Here is a 17,590-nt window from a genome sequence, read left to right on the forward strand (position 1 = left end):
ACTGTTTATTTGGCCTGTCAGGCATTCACCAAGTAACTTGGCTTAAAATAATCAGACATTAGCTCTGTAGGGACTTGGTGTTTTGCTGCCATCTACTCATATCACCCAAACTTACTTCTACCTTTAAATTCTTCTTCCCTCAAGTCATAAACTTAACAAGGGCGGCTCAAATTCTTTATTTCGCTCATTGTCAAATAAACAGTTAATAGGGTTCTCTTGCAGCGCGGCCAGTATTTGGAAAGCGTGACCTCCAAGAAAGCGATGGTCATCAGGGGACTGGTATCTCTGTGGCATCAGCCCAGCAGTCAGACACTGCGAAACACAAACTCTGTGTGCGTGTGTGTGTGTGTGTATGTGTGTGTGAGAGATTGGGTGGCCTGTTTCTATCTGTCAATCAGGCATTCCCAGACAAGATAAGAACTATCGATCAGTTAGATAGAGGGCCTTACGGTTATCCATCCATAAACTGATAAAAACAAACACTTCCTGGAAGAAGACAGGTGGACAAATCCCTAAGGACCAAATCTGGACCAACCAAGGCCCAGTCCAGAATTCACAATCTCACAGGCAGTCATCCAACAGCAACTGATATCTTGCTTCACAGCCAGCTCAAGAGGACACTGGTATGCCAAAACCTTTTCCTCCCCAGGGTAAAAAATATACATGTTTTAATGTCCAGAAAACAAATGTACCGATTTCTTATTGGTAATTCCTATTGTTCACGGTTTCCTTTGTTAACTTTACATTTGCAGATTTACGGTAAAATTAGTTTAAAGACAAAACATACAAATATAGCTCACGACTGACTCACAAGAATAGCCTCATTACCATGCAAAAAGAAGAGAGGGCTGCTGTTCAGCTGTTCAGACTTTAAATATAATACAGTGTGGTTAAAACAAAACCGAGTCACTGCATGTCAGCTGACCACTGTGTGATGCTGGGAAACAAGATATGATATATTGTTAAGTTCTTTTCAATTCTATTACCAAACAATATTGCTTTGTACTGAGGTTCCTTGAAACGTATGTGTGAATATAAGGTCAAAATGTTTCAATGCTGCAGACTCTCTTCAAGTAAAGCTGACCAGTTAAACCACTGTTGGGGTGTAAGGGGTCCATCATTTGAAAACATTATTTTCCATGGTCTCTGAGCAGGCTGAATGGCTGATACAGGCACACTGACAAGGGTCTGAACGATACCTGGACCGTTTGTCATTCTTAATATTACAATATTAATCCCTGACAGTTTTATTCCCACCCTGGTTCAATGGGCAGCAATTTCTAGGCAATTGATCATTGTCAGAAGCAAGCCTGGCTAAATACACTTGGGGCAATAATTTTTTAGCAATCAGCATAAGGTAAAAAGCACATATCTACAATGCAAAACCACCAAAAAAAAAAATCATAACATCTATGCATGATTTTTTTTTCCAGGGAATCCCTGTCCTATGCAGCAAAAACAGATCAAAATAGTGATTAAATGTATACAGCTTTGCAAAATAGACCTAAGCAGATGCAAATGTCTAAATAGCTCAATGTGCGTAAAATCCATTTAGCTCGTATGTGCATTAGGAAGTGTGTATGTGTTCATTTACCAGCAAGACCCCTCCAGCTCCACTATTTTCTCCATCTGGGGCAGCACACTGGGCGAAATGAGTTATAGCTGTGCTCACCACTTCATGTCCCATACAGGAGTGTCTTTGTACACACACCTCCCTCTGAGGTCAGAACACACTGGTCACTCTGTTCCCCGCTGAGCCGACTACATGCAACCAGCTACAGGCAAACAGCTTGTACAAGAGGATAAATGCAGGCTTGGGTTTCCAAGTTAAGAACCCATCCTGACACTAACTGACAGGCTACTTACATGCCATTTTAATGGCATATTTTCCTACCCCAAACACTTACTATTAGAGTAAGTTAGCCAAGCCACAAAATAAACATGTGGGTTAAAATGTATGTGCACTGCTTTATGACAGAACAGGGCTGTGAGTTGGCCTAGAGGTCTAGTGAAAACCTCTTGTGTTTTACGGACACCATACGGTGTTCCAATAAAATGGCTCATTTCCACCCAGCGGTGGAGCAGCTCACCTTTATGCTTACTGGGGCCCTGTGTTATTTATGACCTCTGAAAGCCTGCTCCCTTTGAGTGCTAGTCTCAGCAGGGCTGGGGCCAGAGTGACAGTGAACAGAGGCAGATCATGTTGTCACTTTCTCAGCACCGCTGAGCCTCAGAAAACCAAAGCAGCAATGCGGATAATAAAACACTGTAGCAGAATGGGATGGGTACGTCAGGCCTGTGGGTGCCTTTTATTATTCTTTTGAATAAACAGTTTCTCTTGAAGAGCATAATAACAATGCTCATTGAGTGTAGGAAAAGTAATACCTACCCTGACAATGCAGTCTTGATAAAGTCATGTCACTAACTCAGTGAATTAACCTATAAGAAATTTCCCATCATTAAAGGTGCAACAAGTAAAATTTTTGCTGGAGCAGAGCACAAAAGACCATGATATATGTGAGTCCATTTGATACAGTTGTTGATCAATACTGATGACTCAACAATTACTTTGCCAGGTGCTGAGATTTCTGGCTTACAAAACTTTCTTTCTGGCCTGTACAGTGTTTTGGGACTGCCAACACTCCCAGGCCATTTGAATTCACTCACCAATGGAGGACAGTGCTGCGAGAAAGTTACCGGCTTCACAAAACACTTTGTTCTCAAGCCAATGGAAAAAAGAAAGACAACACAAAAATAAAAACAAATAAGCGTCATTGTTACAGTGTTGTTATAGTGTTTGCTCTCTGCTCTTATTAGTGTACTAACTTGCCTTTATTTTGAAAATGTGACTTTCCTGTTTGCATCAATTACAGGTCAGCATATGCTCTGCCAGAGACATACTGAAGATGCTGTAATTCCTTGGTCACCAATAACGACGGATAAAAATCTTAGATTACTGTATGCCCTTTAATTCTTTATAGTGTGTTGGTTTCCTGGCATTTTCTGGAACCTTTTTCACACTGTCAACATCACGCTGCCCTTCTCTAGTCCTGTCCATAACTGTTGTGACAGCTTGCTAAAATGATTGAGCTTGGGTTCAGGTTCTGACACAGTCGAGCGCTACCTCCTATTTGTTGATTACTATTGATTTTTTTTGATATGTCATTTAAAAATGTATAGCTCAAAGAAAAAAAATATTAATGGTTTATACATACTTTAACATACATACTGTATACTGAGGCAGCCTTCCGTTTTGGCAGTGCCATGACAGCAATTTGGGGAAAAGCTCTTTACAGGTGAAAGCCAGGGCCCCAGGATCGATTCCCAGTTTTGCTTTGCAATCACAGAAAGTGGCCATAAATTAAGCTCATCAGTGTTACTCTGCGGACAGCTGGGATGCACATAACATCTGCTTTCCATCTCCTTGTCACTCATAAAAGAGTCCTGGCACAGTTTTGTCCTCTGTGTCTCTGGAAGTGAGAGGGAGAGAGCGAGAGAGAGAGAAAATGGAGAATGGATAAATGACCTGGAGTTCATCCTTGCGCGGAGCTTCTTTGCCTTCTTCCGTGCCTTCTGCCTCTCCTCTCCATCCTTTATGCTCTCCGATGAGACCGAGCTGTCCGTCACAATATCCACAATGTATTTCTTCAAGGAGAGATGCTCCTGAATAAAAACAAAATCCATGTATCAATGAGCATATATAGGTGAAAAAAGATATCAGTTTTTATATGCTGCAGAGACAGTGCCAAAAGGGCATACATACATAAGAGAAAATGGGACAGAGAGCGGCGCAAGTGAGGAATATTCTCTTTGCTGACAAATGTGCGGGAACATTTTCGGAGAGAGTTAAAAGTCCAAATGTTAGTCTAAAAGCTGTTCTTGTTGCAAAAATGTTAAGTATGCTACACTAAAATTAAGAGTTTTTCCAAAGGAGGTAAACAGAGTTGAGTAAAAACATTAATGCAGCAATCTTCCTAAAAATTACCACGGAAATAATGCAGAAAAAAAGCTAATTCCTGGAAAGCATTTTCTAAGCAGAGTAGTTATTCGTTTTAAAAAGGTGACATGTATCCATTGTATGACATGTAGAACTACACCTCTCAGTAATGTCATTATATCCTGTAATTACCGGGGTACCTCCAAAACCCTTTGCTCTTTTGAAGCCACACGCCCACGGACAAACTAAAGGGCTAGAGGTGTTTCTTCCCGTCTAGCCCTGTCAGATGATTCCGATATCTCCACCAGGAGACAGGGGAATGTAACCCAATTTGAATGACATGATGCATGTGCAAGAAACCAATTACCCAATTATCCTGTCATCCAGTACCCCAGAGGACAGGATGGCCTGACAGATAAAGGGTTTCCATTCAGCAGTCTTGCTAACCTGTGGGATGCCATAACCTTTGGTCACAAGTGTTTGCAGTGCACCTGCTGCCTGAATAGGCGTTTTCATATGAGCTGTTGAAAGAGAGGTGTCCTTAGGTGGTCTACTCTAGACAGAGTCAGATTCATACTATGTCAAGGAGTGCTGCAAAATACTCAAGTAGATCTAAAATCAATTCTTAAAAGATTTTCGAACGTTGTCACAAAATGACTGATTTGTTAAAGTACTGAATTTGTGATGCAGCTGGTCACACACTTAAATGTTTTAAGAATGATTTAAGTCTCCTTTTGAAAGCTTCACAGAGATAGTAACAAGAGTAGAAGAGGGGAAAGGGGATGACAATAACTAGAAAAGAAAGGGACACTGCAACATATGAGTATTGTGTTTCCTAGTTGTGTGTGTGTGTGTGTGTGTGTGTGTGTCAGAGAGAGAGAGAGAGACCGTGCTGTAGAGCTTGTGAGGAGTGTTTGACACAATCAGACTCGATGACAGACAGGTGTCTCCCACTGAGCCAGTGAAACAAAGGAGCTGAGACACAGGCCAACAGGCACTGCCCCTGCACAATACCACAGACTGGCTATGGTGGGAGTAATACAATACCACTCTACACATCCCTCTCTCTCACTCTCATTCACACATACAAACATGTACACACACAGACACACACACACAGACACACACACACACACACACACACACACAGTAGAACTAAAAGGCAGCCTACACCAATACACAGTCAAAGTGATGTGTTCACCCTGCACCTCCTTTGTCATGTACAAAGGCCTGAGAGGTAGGCTTTCCATTTGGCGTGAAAAAGACAGCTGTATTTCATGTTGGCTACTAGCTAAGATATGATGCTACACTGGATTGAGTTACCAGTGCTACAGTGGTTCACATGACATTTTTTGTATTGAACTGAATGCTATCAGTGATATTCAAGGAGGGCTGAGCAATAAAACACCTAAAACCGAAACCAAACTTAAACTGAAATGCAAAAAAAAAAAAAGAAAGAAAAAAAAATATGGTCCAAATATATCTTCTTATGATCACTCGGTTGATATCAGTAACAGGAGCTTCATTCCTATAACTAGATGACGAACAGTTCTGGGGAGGCAGCAGATCGCTTCAGCTGGCTCTCTGGATATTTCATCAAGGTTCTCAATTCATGGCCATCAGAGCTGTTTCAACAACAAGACCTTTAGGACTATTCAGTGCCTTTGGCAGGTCAGCTCTGGTACCCACAGCCTGTATCATCCCTCTACAGCCTTGTGGTCCCTCTGCTGGCCAAGCTTGCCTAGCATTACAGACAGGGAGTGACAGCAGAGGGAAAGGGCCCTCACTCCGATGCCATTTATGTTTTTGAGCTGCCATGTCAAAAGGTGAACAACACACATATTCCACATGTCAGGAGCCAGGGGTGTTGAACATCACCTCCATCATATTAAACCAGGACAGATGACAACTCATAAATGTAAGTAAAGAGAGTGATTGCAATACTAGGCGTTCTCCCTGCACATCCATCCCATCCTGTTGATAATCATTGTATTTCCAATTTAATTCACAAGTCCTTCAGAAAGAGAGGAAATGACTAAATATGAAGGCTTTTGAAGGCACGGGGCACCTACAGTCCGCTTCGGCTGAAAAACTATGGAGCGACCTTTGCACAGTTCAGCCAACCATCTTCATTTTAATTAAAAATCTTTCATTGCAGCAAGACTTATAGAGCTGCAGTCTGGAAAATAGTTGGCGGTCACATGAATGAAATAGTGGACACCAAAATGAGCTTTGACATAAATAACAAGGGGCCAGCTAAGTCTGCCTAAACAAAGTCCTAGGACATAACTCTCTAAGGATGGATTGATCACCTATTGCACATTAAAAGAAACAAAAGTAGACCCAGAACAGCAAAATATTATCTTTCATAGATATGGTAAAGACTAATAACAAGCTGTATGTATGATTAGATATGGAGGTTTAAACTTTCACTGAATTGCATACAGCCAAACAGTAAAGGCTCAATAACATGGCTACCAATGCAGCTATATACAGAGAGGGATATACTGCAAATGTACTGGATGCAGAGCTTGTATATGAACAATGTTTATAGTGCTGGTGAATTGCTTCTCTCCCTTGCCTTGTTTATTATACTGTCAAACAGAAAAAATTATGCATTTGGAAAGGAAATGATTTAGAGGAGGGGAAGGGGGGTATCAATTATTCCCCACTGAAAAAAGCTTTAAATGAAGGAGGGGTTGAGGCCAAAGGTGCTGCGTATAGCACCAACAGTTGTCAGCCTCACAAAGAGCACTGTTGAAAAGCCAATCTCATATTGCAGCCTGAGAGGTTACCTTGCATTAACGATCTGCCTTCCCATGGAAAGTACTGCATGACAAAACAGCCTGGAGACAAGGGGGTGATGTCACCCCTCCACTGAAGCGCTGAACCCGAACTGTGTACATATCAAGGCCCATTTGTAATCTCACAAAGCCAAGCAAAAGAGCCTTGACAATGCATAAGAGGATGCATAAAAACATAAGAATAGCCAAGTAATAAAAGACAACTGTCTCTCTTGTCTTTATATTACACAGGAACGGTGGTATTCTTCTAAAAGGTGAATAGATGTTGTTGGTGTTGTGCTTGGCTGGATGTCAGGGGATACGCACCACTTCCTCATCAGAAAGCTCCCGTCCCTGGATGCTGCTACTGTCTCGCACGGCCTGTTGGTGCCTCTTGCCCTTGGTGTGGCTGAACAGGTGCACCTCCGAGGTGATCTGCAAACACAAACACTGTGGTCAGAGGTCACTGCTGAGGACACAATGGAGACGGAGGCAGGAAGGGGTCAACAGAGCCCCATGGGAGACTGGTGAAATGATATACCACATGGGCTTTTCAATAGGACATGACCTGCCACTGCTGAACCTCTGTCTAACGCAATGACTGGGCAAAGAAAATGTTAAATTGTTACATAGGTGGGTGACCCAGTAGCTCAGAGCGTGTACCACTTGTTAAGGCTGATCAGTGTCCTGGATTTGAATCCAACCTCTGGCCATTTGCTGCACATCATCCCCTCTCTTGCCCCTGTTTTTCCCTGTCTCTCTCTACTGTGCCGGTCAATAAAGCAGAAATACCAAAAAAAAAAAAAAAAAAAGAAAAGAAAAAAAAAAGAAATTTGTTACATAGGCCATATTATGCAAGCCTGCAACGCCTTGATTATATTTCAATACACTATCCCTCGAAAGGACAGAGTAGTAGAGCCTGATATTTTGAACAAGACCCAATCGTGTTTGAGAAATTTTTGTCTGAAAACAACCCAACTCGCCAACCAGAGCAAAGTGTTGAATGTTATCTTAAGGCTACTCATAAACTGTAGTCTATGTAGCACTGCCAACTTCAGATTAAAATGGAAGGATGGATGGATGGAAAACATAAATTTAACATTAGGTTAGATTAGTCAAATCCATAGTCACTTTAATGAATTCTTTCATCGCTTCATGTTTGTGGACTTATTTAACTTTGCGTACCATATGTTGTTTCGGCTTGGTTCAGTTGTTTTCTTTGCTGTGCACTGACAAATTTGAGACACAAGGCTAAAAATCCAACCCAACCCAGCCTATATGCTTAATTTTTTTTTAAAGATACTTCTTTTGGGCATTTCTGCTTTATTTGATAATGACAGCAGAGAGAGACAGGAAAGGCAAGGGAAAGAGAGGGGGGCGGGCCGGATTACAACCTGGCCCACTGAAGTTCGGAATTAGCAGTACACTCTACCATGTGAGCTACTGAGGCGCCTCATATGCTAGAATCTTCTGTCCAGTCTGAACCAGAACCAGACTCTGTTGTAGGATCTTTATAATGAATAAATCTTTCAATTCTTACAAAAATTCCCACATTGACATAGAATGTGGCACTTTAAATTTGTTCCATCTGATGACCCTAAAATACAATTTAAGTCAGTACTGTGAAATCAAGATGTGGGCAATACTGGACTCACCACAGATGTTTACAAGTGTAAAAAGTGTCGCACGGTTGAAAAATAGCCACAACAGGAAGCATGTGTAAAACAGGCACTGCTGTTGTTCTTCCAGTGTTGGAACAAAGCCCATTTAGGATGGCCTCTGTTTAATGTCATTAAATAGAGTGCTTGCTGCTGACCCATCCATGATCTCTGGTGTCAGATGCTGGCCAAGGTCATCTAATATTTTAACAAGATTCCTTCTATCACCCTCGACCCTCCTCTTTATCTGATGCTGGTTTGGAGCGTCAAGGTGTCTCACCCTTGCTTCTGTGGTAGCTGGTCCATCACAGATAAAAGTGTCTGCCTGTGGATTTGTTGCCTGACACTAGAAAAGCATAATCACGCCCAGTCATAAATCTGTTTGAGTTCATGTTTAATCAATGCAGTTAAATCCACATTTAAATGTGCTCTCTTCCAAAAAATCCTCTGAATCACCTTCCTGTCAGCATTTTATGTATAACAGCCTGCCAAATAACACAGTGAACTTACCCACAGCTGCTTTGCTCTAGCCAATGTGTCTGTATCTCTCCCCTACGTCCATGTATAACAGTGGAAATCAGTTTTTTGGTTCATGACAAAAATAAATAAATAAATAAATGAAAGGTCGCCTTCACTTTGGAGAATGAATTAAGCCATTTAGAAAGTGATGTAGTGTGTTGATAAGTTTTTTGTTATATCCCTTAAGACAACATAGTCAGCATCACTCTAATGCTAATTACACTGATGAGCGAAATACATCAAAGAGCCTGGGAGTATGACTGATTTAAAACTAAGCCCTGACACTGATGGGAAGAATCTCTACGTACCACAACATTGCAAAGGGAGCACTGTTTCTTGCGCTCGTACGGTGTCAGTTTGGGGGCGTAGTCGGTGTTGGCATGCCGACCGCTGCTGAGCTCAGCTGCCTTCTCCTTCCTCTGCTCGATTTGCTCCATATGCCTACGGCTGCTTTCATCGTGCTGGGTAAGAGGGCAGATAAGAAGTCACATGGTAAACAGGGATTCCAGTACCCAGTATGCTGACTGTGAAGATGTGAGGTGGCGCAGTGTAATTTACTTTCATCTGAATTTTCTTCTGCAGTTCCTCCATGGCCTCCTGTTGTGCAGCGCTCAGAGCAGCCAGGCGCTCCTCTCGGTCTCTGAAGAGAGGACGGACAAGAACATTCGAAATCCACTCTAAATCAGAGTTTACGAACTACATTTAAAACCTGCTACAAGGGATGGATCAATATATTTTTTGGGGCCAGTACCAATATTTGATATCTTTGACACCATAACAGCCAATACCAACACAAATTTTTGTAAGAATCTGAATACAAATACAGGCGCAAGACAAGTGCAACTTTTTAGACCGTGGGTCACAAAAAGCCAAATTTCATTATCAGTCAAGTATCTGCAAAATAACTGGTAAAAATATTTTTTCAGACCGATACTGATACAGCTTTTTAAAACCGATATTGACCAACTGACATATCAGTTCATACCTAGTCACAACTGTACTGAAATGAAACAGGAATACAAACCTGGCTCTCTCCCGTGCTGCATCTTCTCTAGCCCTCTCTTTCTCCTGCCTCTGCTGTTCAATACGAGCCTCCTGCTCCTTCCTCCGCATCAACAGCTCCTCCACCCTCGCTTGCCGCTCTGCTTCCAGAGCCCGTTTACGCTCCTACAGAATGAGCAGAGGAGGTGGAAGAAGAACCAAAATGTGAGAGGTAGACATAGAGGTAGACAAATGAAATGTGACGCAAAGAGGTCTGAAAGAGCACGGACTGTTGTCTGCGATACCTGTACAGCCTCGTCTCTGGCCTGCTTCTCCTCCTGTCTCCTCTGTCTCTCTTCTTGCAGCTCATTAAGGCGCTGCTCATACTCATTCAACTTGGCCAACACATCATGCCTCTTGTTCTGGGCTTCCAGAGTATTGATGAATGCTATTTCGTTCACCTGCACAGACACATACATTATTTATTTATATACCTTGGAAATTCCTCAGCTGTCGGACTTCTGATTACAACCTGTCGGAGAAATTCTTCTACCTTGGCCTCTTCCTCCTGGGCCTTCTTCACGATGGCCTGGAGCTGCAGCTCCCGCTTGAACTCTGCATGCAACAGCTTCTCCTCCATCATCCTGCGACGCTGATCTAACAACTCCTCCTTCCATTTCCTTACCTCTTTCTCCTGCAAAGAGTGTGCGGAGTGAGCGGCAGGAGGGGTATATGAACATGTTAAAAAGAGACATGTACATTCTCCAAGCCAGTACAGACAACAGTTTCTTGGTCCATCAGTTGTTACCCTCTCCAGTGTGTCCACATGGGGATTAATGTGAATATACACCACTTCATGTATTTATGTGGTTAATCCTGATTTATTCTAGGACTCACTCATCTCACCATGGCCTGGAGAACAAAAACAAACTTCATGAAAGACTGTTGACTTTGGCCAGGGGTCTCTCTCACAAGTGTCCGTGGCCAGCTGGCCTGGATGAAAGTCAGGGGGGTGGGGGCTACAATATTTAGTGATTCTATCTGGCGGTGCGCTGACAGAACCTCTCCTTGTGAGCAAGGCTGGGCTTAGCCTTCACCAGGTTTCTTTAGGGTGCTTTCCTTTCACTCTGCATGAGTACTCACTCACCCTCTCCAAAAGTTTCTGTAGTTTGTGTGTCTTTTCCTCCCGAAGCTTGTCCCTCAGCTGCTGGGCCTTAAGCTGCTTCTCCTCATGTTTCTTCTTGGACTCAGCAATGGTTCTGGCAAAAAAACAGGGAAACAATCCATTCATCTCCTTCTGTATTCTTCTAAACAATGCACAAGGCAGTAGTGAATTCTGATATGCACTTGGGTCAGTTTTGAGTTTCTGTTGTCTAAGTTAGCTCTTGACTGTCAGGCTGCCAGTCTAAATTCTTATTAAAATAAAGCTAACAAACTGAGGGCAGTGACTAAGTACCGCTCCACAGTGGTAAGTGTTCCTGGCTCTTCCCAAAAAAAAAAAAAAAACCCTCACCTTTTACGTGACGGTGAGGACAACTTCTCATGCATGTGGATCCCATGCCCAGGAGGCCGTGCAGGTTCCTCTTCCACCATATCCCCCCAGGAGGTGCTCTGACGCCATGGCTCTCGAGCTGCAGGAATGATCAGCGCAGGAAATAATAAGTAGGCTTAAATGTAATGTATGTCATTAACAAGAGTGAAAGCTGACCTCCATACCGTCATAATCTGCCAGCATATCACTCCAATCCATATTGAGTCCACAGCTTCCATTGCCAATGCTAGCCTGTAGTAAAAAGATGAGGTTTTTACTAATGGCTGTCAACTTGCATAAAAGAAAAAACAAAACAAACACAAATATATGACTGCGTATAAGGAATCTTACAGAGAAGTCACTTTCGTTGTCTGTCTCCAGGTCGTTGTTCTCAGCCTGAATCTCTCTGGTCAGCTGCTCCTCCTCAGCAATGGCGCTGGCGATGGCCTCCTCATTTGCCCTTTCTAGACGGTCAGCCAGTTCTTCTTTCTTGGCCAGGACCTCTGCCATGGACTGGGGCTAGACACAGGGCACAGATACCAACTCACACACATCATCATTTTCACACAAATACAAAAAATTTGAAAAAAAAAAAAAAGTTGTCCAAATCAAATCAAATATTGTCAAATGGAAAAACTGGGTTGATGTTCTAATCTACAGAAAAGTATTTGGTGTGTAGCACCTCCTGTACCACAACCATTAAAGGGGTCTCTCAAATACCTATAGATGTTTCAGCTCTCGTGGAGTTGATCTGACTTCACTGAACTTGGAGTGCAATTCAAAAGGTCAAAGGGAACACCAAATCAACCCAATCACAGTTTGTACCACACAGTTATCACAAGAATCACAAGTGAGGAAGCATTCAAGAGTCATGCAGGACATGTTCACTGTGAGGATGAAGAGATGGTGGAAGGAGGACAACTGATGAAACATTTCTCTGAGAGCTTAATTACAAAGCTCAGTACACAGCTGATTGTTTTGTCTTTGAAACATTTTTGAAATGATAACTGCATCCAAACAGTCCTAAATGGAAAAGGAATTCGCTCCATCCTTCTTCTGATTGGAGGACTATAATCAATACATTTTTGGGGTGGGGATATTTTCATGAGATGGCTACAGTATGGAAATGAGTCATATATTATCTGAGGGTAGCCACCATTCTACATTAACTTATAAAAGGTAAAAGAAGGAGAGCCTTTTCTAAATTCTGAGGATGTTTGTCTCTTACATGGGGTCTGCAAACCGTCTGTCTAAACCACCCAACACGTGCCTAGCCAGCCCAGCACAGACCAGCATAGACCACATCAGTGTTTAATCTCATCTCAGATAAACTTCCCTGTAGATCTGGAAGAATTTTGCCTCAAGGTTTTTTTTAAAAAAAAAAAAAAACCTTAATAAGGGGTTCAAGCTCTGTCAAAATCTGACAGGACCTGTGTAAGAGGAAGGTAATCTTTGATTAACTGCACAGAGATGGCTGAACCCATCATAGTGCTTTACAATAGAGACTACGCCTGTCATTGGCAATACAAAACCCTTTGGCCTGAATACGAATTGGAAATTCATTTCTGGTTGTCTCGCTGTTTCTACATGATAACAACCAAAACAAGCTCAAGATCATTGGGCAGCACCTTACTTGAGTACAAAGGCTATCAACTCACAACTACAGCCCGCCCCCCTCATACTAACTGGTGCTATGACAACACTGCACGCAGCTATGCAGCCTTGCCAGCACATTTGGTCTGGAGGTTTCTTTAGATTGACTTTGTTTAGGCGGTGAAGGACCCTGGGGAATCCCTGGCCCCCCGCCCTCCCCTCCCTCTGCTCCTCCATCTCTCAGCACTCACAGTAGAAAGCTCTGTGGGGTCCAGCACACTCTCCAGTTTCACCGCTGCCATGGGAGTCTCAGCCTGTCCTGGAGCAGATGTGGCCATGCCCTGCGACGCGCCCCCCACAGCCCCACTGTCCCCCAAGGCCGGCAGTGTACCAAGCCCATCCATCTGGGGTAGATCTGGGGATGGGGAGAGGACCATAGTGGGGACTGGGACTGGGAGGGATATGGTTGTGGGTGGGACTGGGGCTGAGGTTGGGGTGAGCTCTGGGACTTGGGAAGGGGTGAGAGCTGATATTGGGGGAGGCGCGTCTTCACAGGGTGCGTCGACGCACTGCCCCGAATCTTGGACACTCTCTGCTGGGGGCTGCACCGACACAGTCACACACAAACACACGCAAACTCAATTAAAGACATGCATATTTCAAGCAATTCATGAGAGCAATAACAAAACCAAAAAACAAAATCAAACCAAACCAACAGTGATGCACAGCTGAAAACACACATCATGCAAGGAGGCTGGCACTACCATGCCCTAAACATTCAATTTTGATCAAAAGATGCAGAGAGATTAGAAATACAGATTTGTATTTCAAAATCAACCAATGCCGATAGCACACCCTTACCAAGTGTGTTTTGAGGCATCAATAAAGTATTTGTTTCATGAGAGTGAGAATGGGATTTCTGCCTCTGAAATGTCAGCGTACAATCAATCGCCTTAAAGCTGATATCCCTGTCTGGACAGCCTGTCTATGAATACCGTGGAGCCCAAAACAAAAACAATGTGGCTGATAAAACAGTGTAGTGTTACTCTGCTCCTTGTGAATAATTGATATCTGGGGAATGCTGGTGGGCAGAGACATCAGAGAATAAGGGAGTGGGCCTCAGTACCTCCATCATGTGCCTGTTTTCAGAATCTCCAGCCTTCTCCATGGGGCCAGGCTCCACAGGGACTGGCTGCTCAGAGTCCGTCTGGGCCCCGTCCTTGTCCTGGGGACAGGGAGGGCAGAGTTGCTGCTCTTCTTGTGGCAGTAGCTGTGACTGGCTCTCCTTGGCACTGTCCTGTTTGGGGGTGACATGAGCCAAGACCGGACTGACCTTGGCAACTATGGCGGCAGAGCGAGGCCTGGCAGGACGTCCTCTCTGGACAGTCTCCCAGCCCTCAGCATCCTTCTTTCCTGAAAAACACACAGTCACTCTCTCAGTCCAGGAGAACAAATTGTGCATTCTGTCAGAGTGCTCTTGCAGTTGTCTGTGTAGGAGGAGACATTTTTACCTGGTTTCTCTACTGGGCAGGTGGCAGGTTGACCAGAGTTGGGTAGGGACTGGGTGCACTTCACCCGGTCAGCCCAGCTGGGGCCTGTGAGCCGGGCTGCAGCAAGTGTAGGTGGAGGACCACTGGAGAACACACACACAAATGAGGGTATGAGCACAAACAGCTAGCAAACTGTAAAATGAAGCCCTGGGTGACCAGGGCTGAACGCTATGGTTAAAAAATTATATTGCACACATTTTAAGAGATTGCACAGTTATAGAGGGAATGATCATTTTTGCATCTTTTGCATTTTCATTTTCACTGGAAAAAACAAACAAAGAAAAAAAAAACATTAAAACAGTGGTGTTATGATCATTGCTGGAGTCTGTACCAAACAAGCATATTTTCTTTTGTCTGGAGAATACAGTTTGTAGGCCAGGGCATCTCTGTGGCTCCACAATACTTCATTTAAAATTGTTATTTTGTTACATATTTTACCTTTTCCAAAAACCGAAGCATCTGCTATTCGGATATTGCACTTGGCCATATTGCAATTTTAATATTTCAATCAATCTGTCAGCCCTAACTGTGCCTGGGTAAACTTTTCAGCATTATTGTGCCATTACAACAACGGCTTGTTAGTAAAGCAATAACCAAGCATCCAGTAACTGAGCAGCTCTTGCTCCCTGTCTGAGATACTTCAGAGGTCTAAAAAGTGTCTATCTAACCCCGGCACGCTTCACTGTAAGACAGCACAGGACTGTATTGGGCAACAGGCTTCCGTCATGATCAATATCCATTTCCTGCAGCATCCAATTACAGAGCACTGCACATATTGAACCGATGCTTCAGCAGTCTTTAACCGACACTTTCATCTACACCTCCCACTGATTCTGTGGCCAAAGAGTGAGAGACTCAACAAATTACATTAAACAAATGCTTCACCATCAGCAATCAATCGCCCTATTAGTAGATAAAGTAGTCTGCATTGCCTAACCCCTTCAGGACAGGCAGGGCTTAGCGCATCATTTCAAATATTGATTTGCTAATAACAGGATGTCTTGCGATACAATATTAACCAAATTAAAGTTTCTGTTGATCTTTACAATCAAATCAAATACCTAATGGTGCTGGAAAAAAAACGAACTGAGGGCCAGCATGGCAGACTGGCACTGCTTTCCTATAAGAGATGATCACAAGAGAGCTTACCCAAAGCTGAGGGAGCGACGTGCACTAGGAGATGCAACAATTCTGTCAGAGGAGGGGCTCGGCATCACATGACGTCCTGGAGACATCTTGCGCACCTCCCAGGCTAAAGAGGTGGGCCTGGACAAAAATGAGAGCAACAAACACTATTTAACTAACACAAATTACATTTCCAAGTAGCCAAATACACACTTGGCTCACTCTTTTGGAAATTAGTTAAATGGCTGATTCACTTGCAGCAATTTATGCAATAAATGAGCCATGTAAAACTTTCAGGTTGTCTTATTGATTAACAGTACACTTTAAATGAACAAATTGGGAGGTAGCACTGGGAATTTCATTTCTTAGTCAATTTACGGTTGCAGTGGTCACCGTGTTAAAGAGAAGCCAATAAACTCATGGATCTCTTTGAATTAAAGCCAAGGCTATTGATCCATTCTGTTTGCAACTCAAAGCCAGGGACCAGACACAGCCACTTCCAGTTTCACCTCAGGGAGCAATTGAAAATAGGGACTGAGAGAGAGAGACAGAGAGAGAGAGGAAATGAGAAAGAGAAACCATAGTTTACCTATTCTGAGCGTCAGTTTTCTCCAACTTCTCCTGGAGCTGAATCCAGTCTATGAGCGCTTTGAAATCCCTTACATAGTTATCCAGCATCATCAACACCTCCTAAAGAAAACAATTAAAAATGGACTGAATACACAGTAGGCTGTCAGCAAAAACAGGTACAAGGCAGGTGTGCAACAAATTTGCCTCAAAAAAACATATATCAGTGAAAGCCTTAGATAGGCATCATTTCATCAGACTAAATGTTGAACTATGGAAAATTAAGAATCAGACAGAAATATGTAAACCTTACTGAGAGTGACAGTGATGTATGTTAATCTCACAAAAAGACTGCAGTATTTCAGATTAGTTCTTATTTGTCTTGATACCAAAAACAGGGATATTGAATATTTATTGCAGGCCCAAATATGCTACTTAGGTCAGTTAAAAAAAATAGTCACAGGGATCTCTGGTGAGTTAAGAGTACTGGTGTGAGGCAATGTGGCTGGAGTTTGAGCACATGATATGATCCATCAAGCTCTTGTGCACAAAACGTTGCCTCTAAAACATTTTGTTAAAGCATGTAGGCAAGAGCCAAAGAAGAATTGCACATATACTAGGCTTATAGCTGAAGCCTATTATGCGCACTTGGACTGTTTCTCACAGAGGTGGCCGTTCTGAGTGGTGGGCTGTGTGGAGCTTTTTCCCAGAGCTCTAATGAAACAGACAGAGCTGATTGATGGGGAGCGTGAAGGGAGTGGTAATTGAGAGTAAAGCTTCACAATGCTTTTAGTTAATAGACAAGTCAGGCCAGTGAAAGATGTGTCCGGCAGCAGGTCTACTGATTAGAGCTGGTTAACAGGCAAAGCCCAGCACCATGGCCCAGTGTTCATTTGGTAATGAAGGCTGTGATGGAGGGAGGCTTGCTTCCCCTCTGACAGAAAAACCAACAGTGAGTGAAGGCACCATAAAGCTCTGACTCTCCAGCATGTTAACAGGCACACTTACCTAAATACAACCCTCCCATAACATTTCATGAGGGATGACAAAATGTTTAACCTGCCAGAGGCATGTGACCATAAAGTAAGATGGGCAGTAAAAGCCTGCGGTCTGTAGAGAGGACGATGAACGGATACAACATGCTTCAGGATAGATTTCTATGCCAAGTCAAAAATCCAAAACTTTTTCTCTCTTTTGATTATTCCTCAGTTTTAATTGAGTCCAGGCCAGCAAAGCCTGTTTAAGCAAATCTTGTAGATTCTACATTTGAGTTCACTGAAGAACAGAGAGCCTCAACTGCCTAAATAAAAAAGAGGCAAGTGCTTTCCTTCCCTCTTCTGTGTGAT

General features: G+C 43.1%; 1 protein-coding gene across 4 annotated transcripts in view; it reads right to left on the reverse strand.

The window, feature by feature from the left end:
* Positions 1-17,590, reverse strand: part of scaper (S-phase cyclin A-associated protein in the ER) — a 60,680-nt gene that overhangs the window by 33,627 nt on the left and 9,463 nt on the right. For 3 of the 4 annotated variants that reach the window (XM_030053574.1, XM_030053571.1, XM_030053572.1), the window contains 16 exons: positions 16,267-16,367; positions 15,702-15,818; positions 14,514-14,635; positions 14,129-14,415; positions 13,254-13,604; positions 11,761-11,928; positions 11,595-11,661; positions 11,392-11,509; positions 11,026-11,137; positions 10,432-10,572; positions 10,184-10,339; positions 9,922-10,064; positions 9,456-9,537; positions 9,206-9,358; positions 7,048-7,155; positions 3,527-3,663 (listed from right to left, as the gene is read on the reverse strand). In XM_030053574.1, the coding sequence (XP_029909434.1) occupies positions 3,527-3,663; positions 7,048-7,155; positions 9,206-9,358; positions 9,456-9,537; positions 9,922-10,064; positions 10,184-10,339; positions 10,432-10,572; positions 11,026-11,137; positions 11,392-11,509; positions 11,595-11,661; positions 11,761-11,928; positions 13,254-13,604; positions 14,129-14,415; positions 14,514-14,635; positions 15,702-15,818; positions 16,267-16,358 (2,354 nt within the window). In that variant the 5' untranslated portion in view covers positions 16,359-16,367. The remainder of the gene's footprint in view (positions 1-3,526; positions 3,664-7,047; positions 7,156-9,205; positions 9,359-9,455; positions 9,538-9,921; positions 10,065-10,183; positions 10,340-10,431; positions 10,573-11,025; positions 11,138-11,391; positions 11,510-11,594; positions 11,662-11,760; positions 11,929-13,253; positions 13,605-14,128; positions 14,416-14,513; positions 14,636-15,701; positions 15,819-16,266; positions 16,368-17,590) is intronic. The other variant, XM_030053573.1, reaches the window with a different exon arrangement.

Source organism: Myripristis murdjan, chromosome 6, assembly GCF_902150065.1.
Source record: "Myripristis murdjan chromosome 6, fMyrMur1.1, whole genome shotgun sequence".
NCBI classification, from domain to species: domain Eukaryota; kingdom Metazoa; phylum Chordata; class Actinopteri; order Holocentriformes; family Holocentridae; genus Myripristis; species Myripristis murdjan.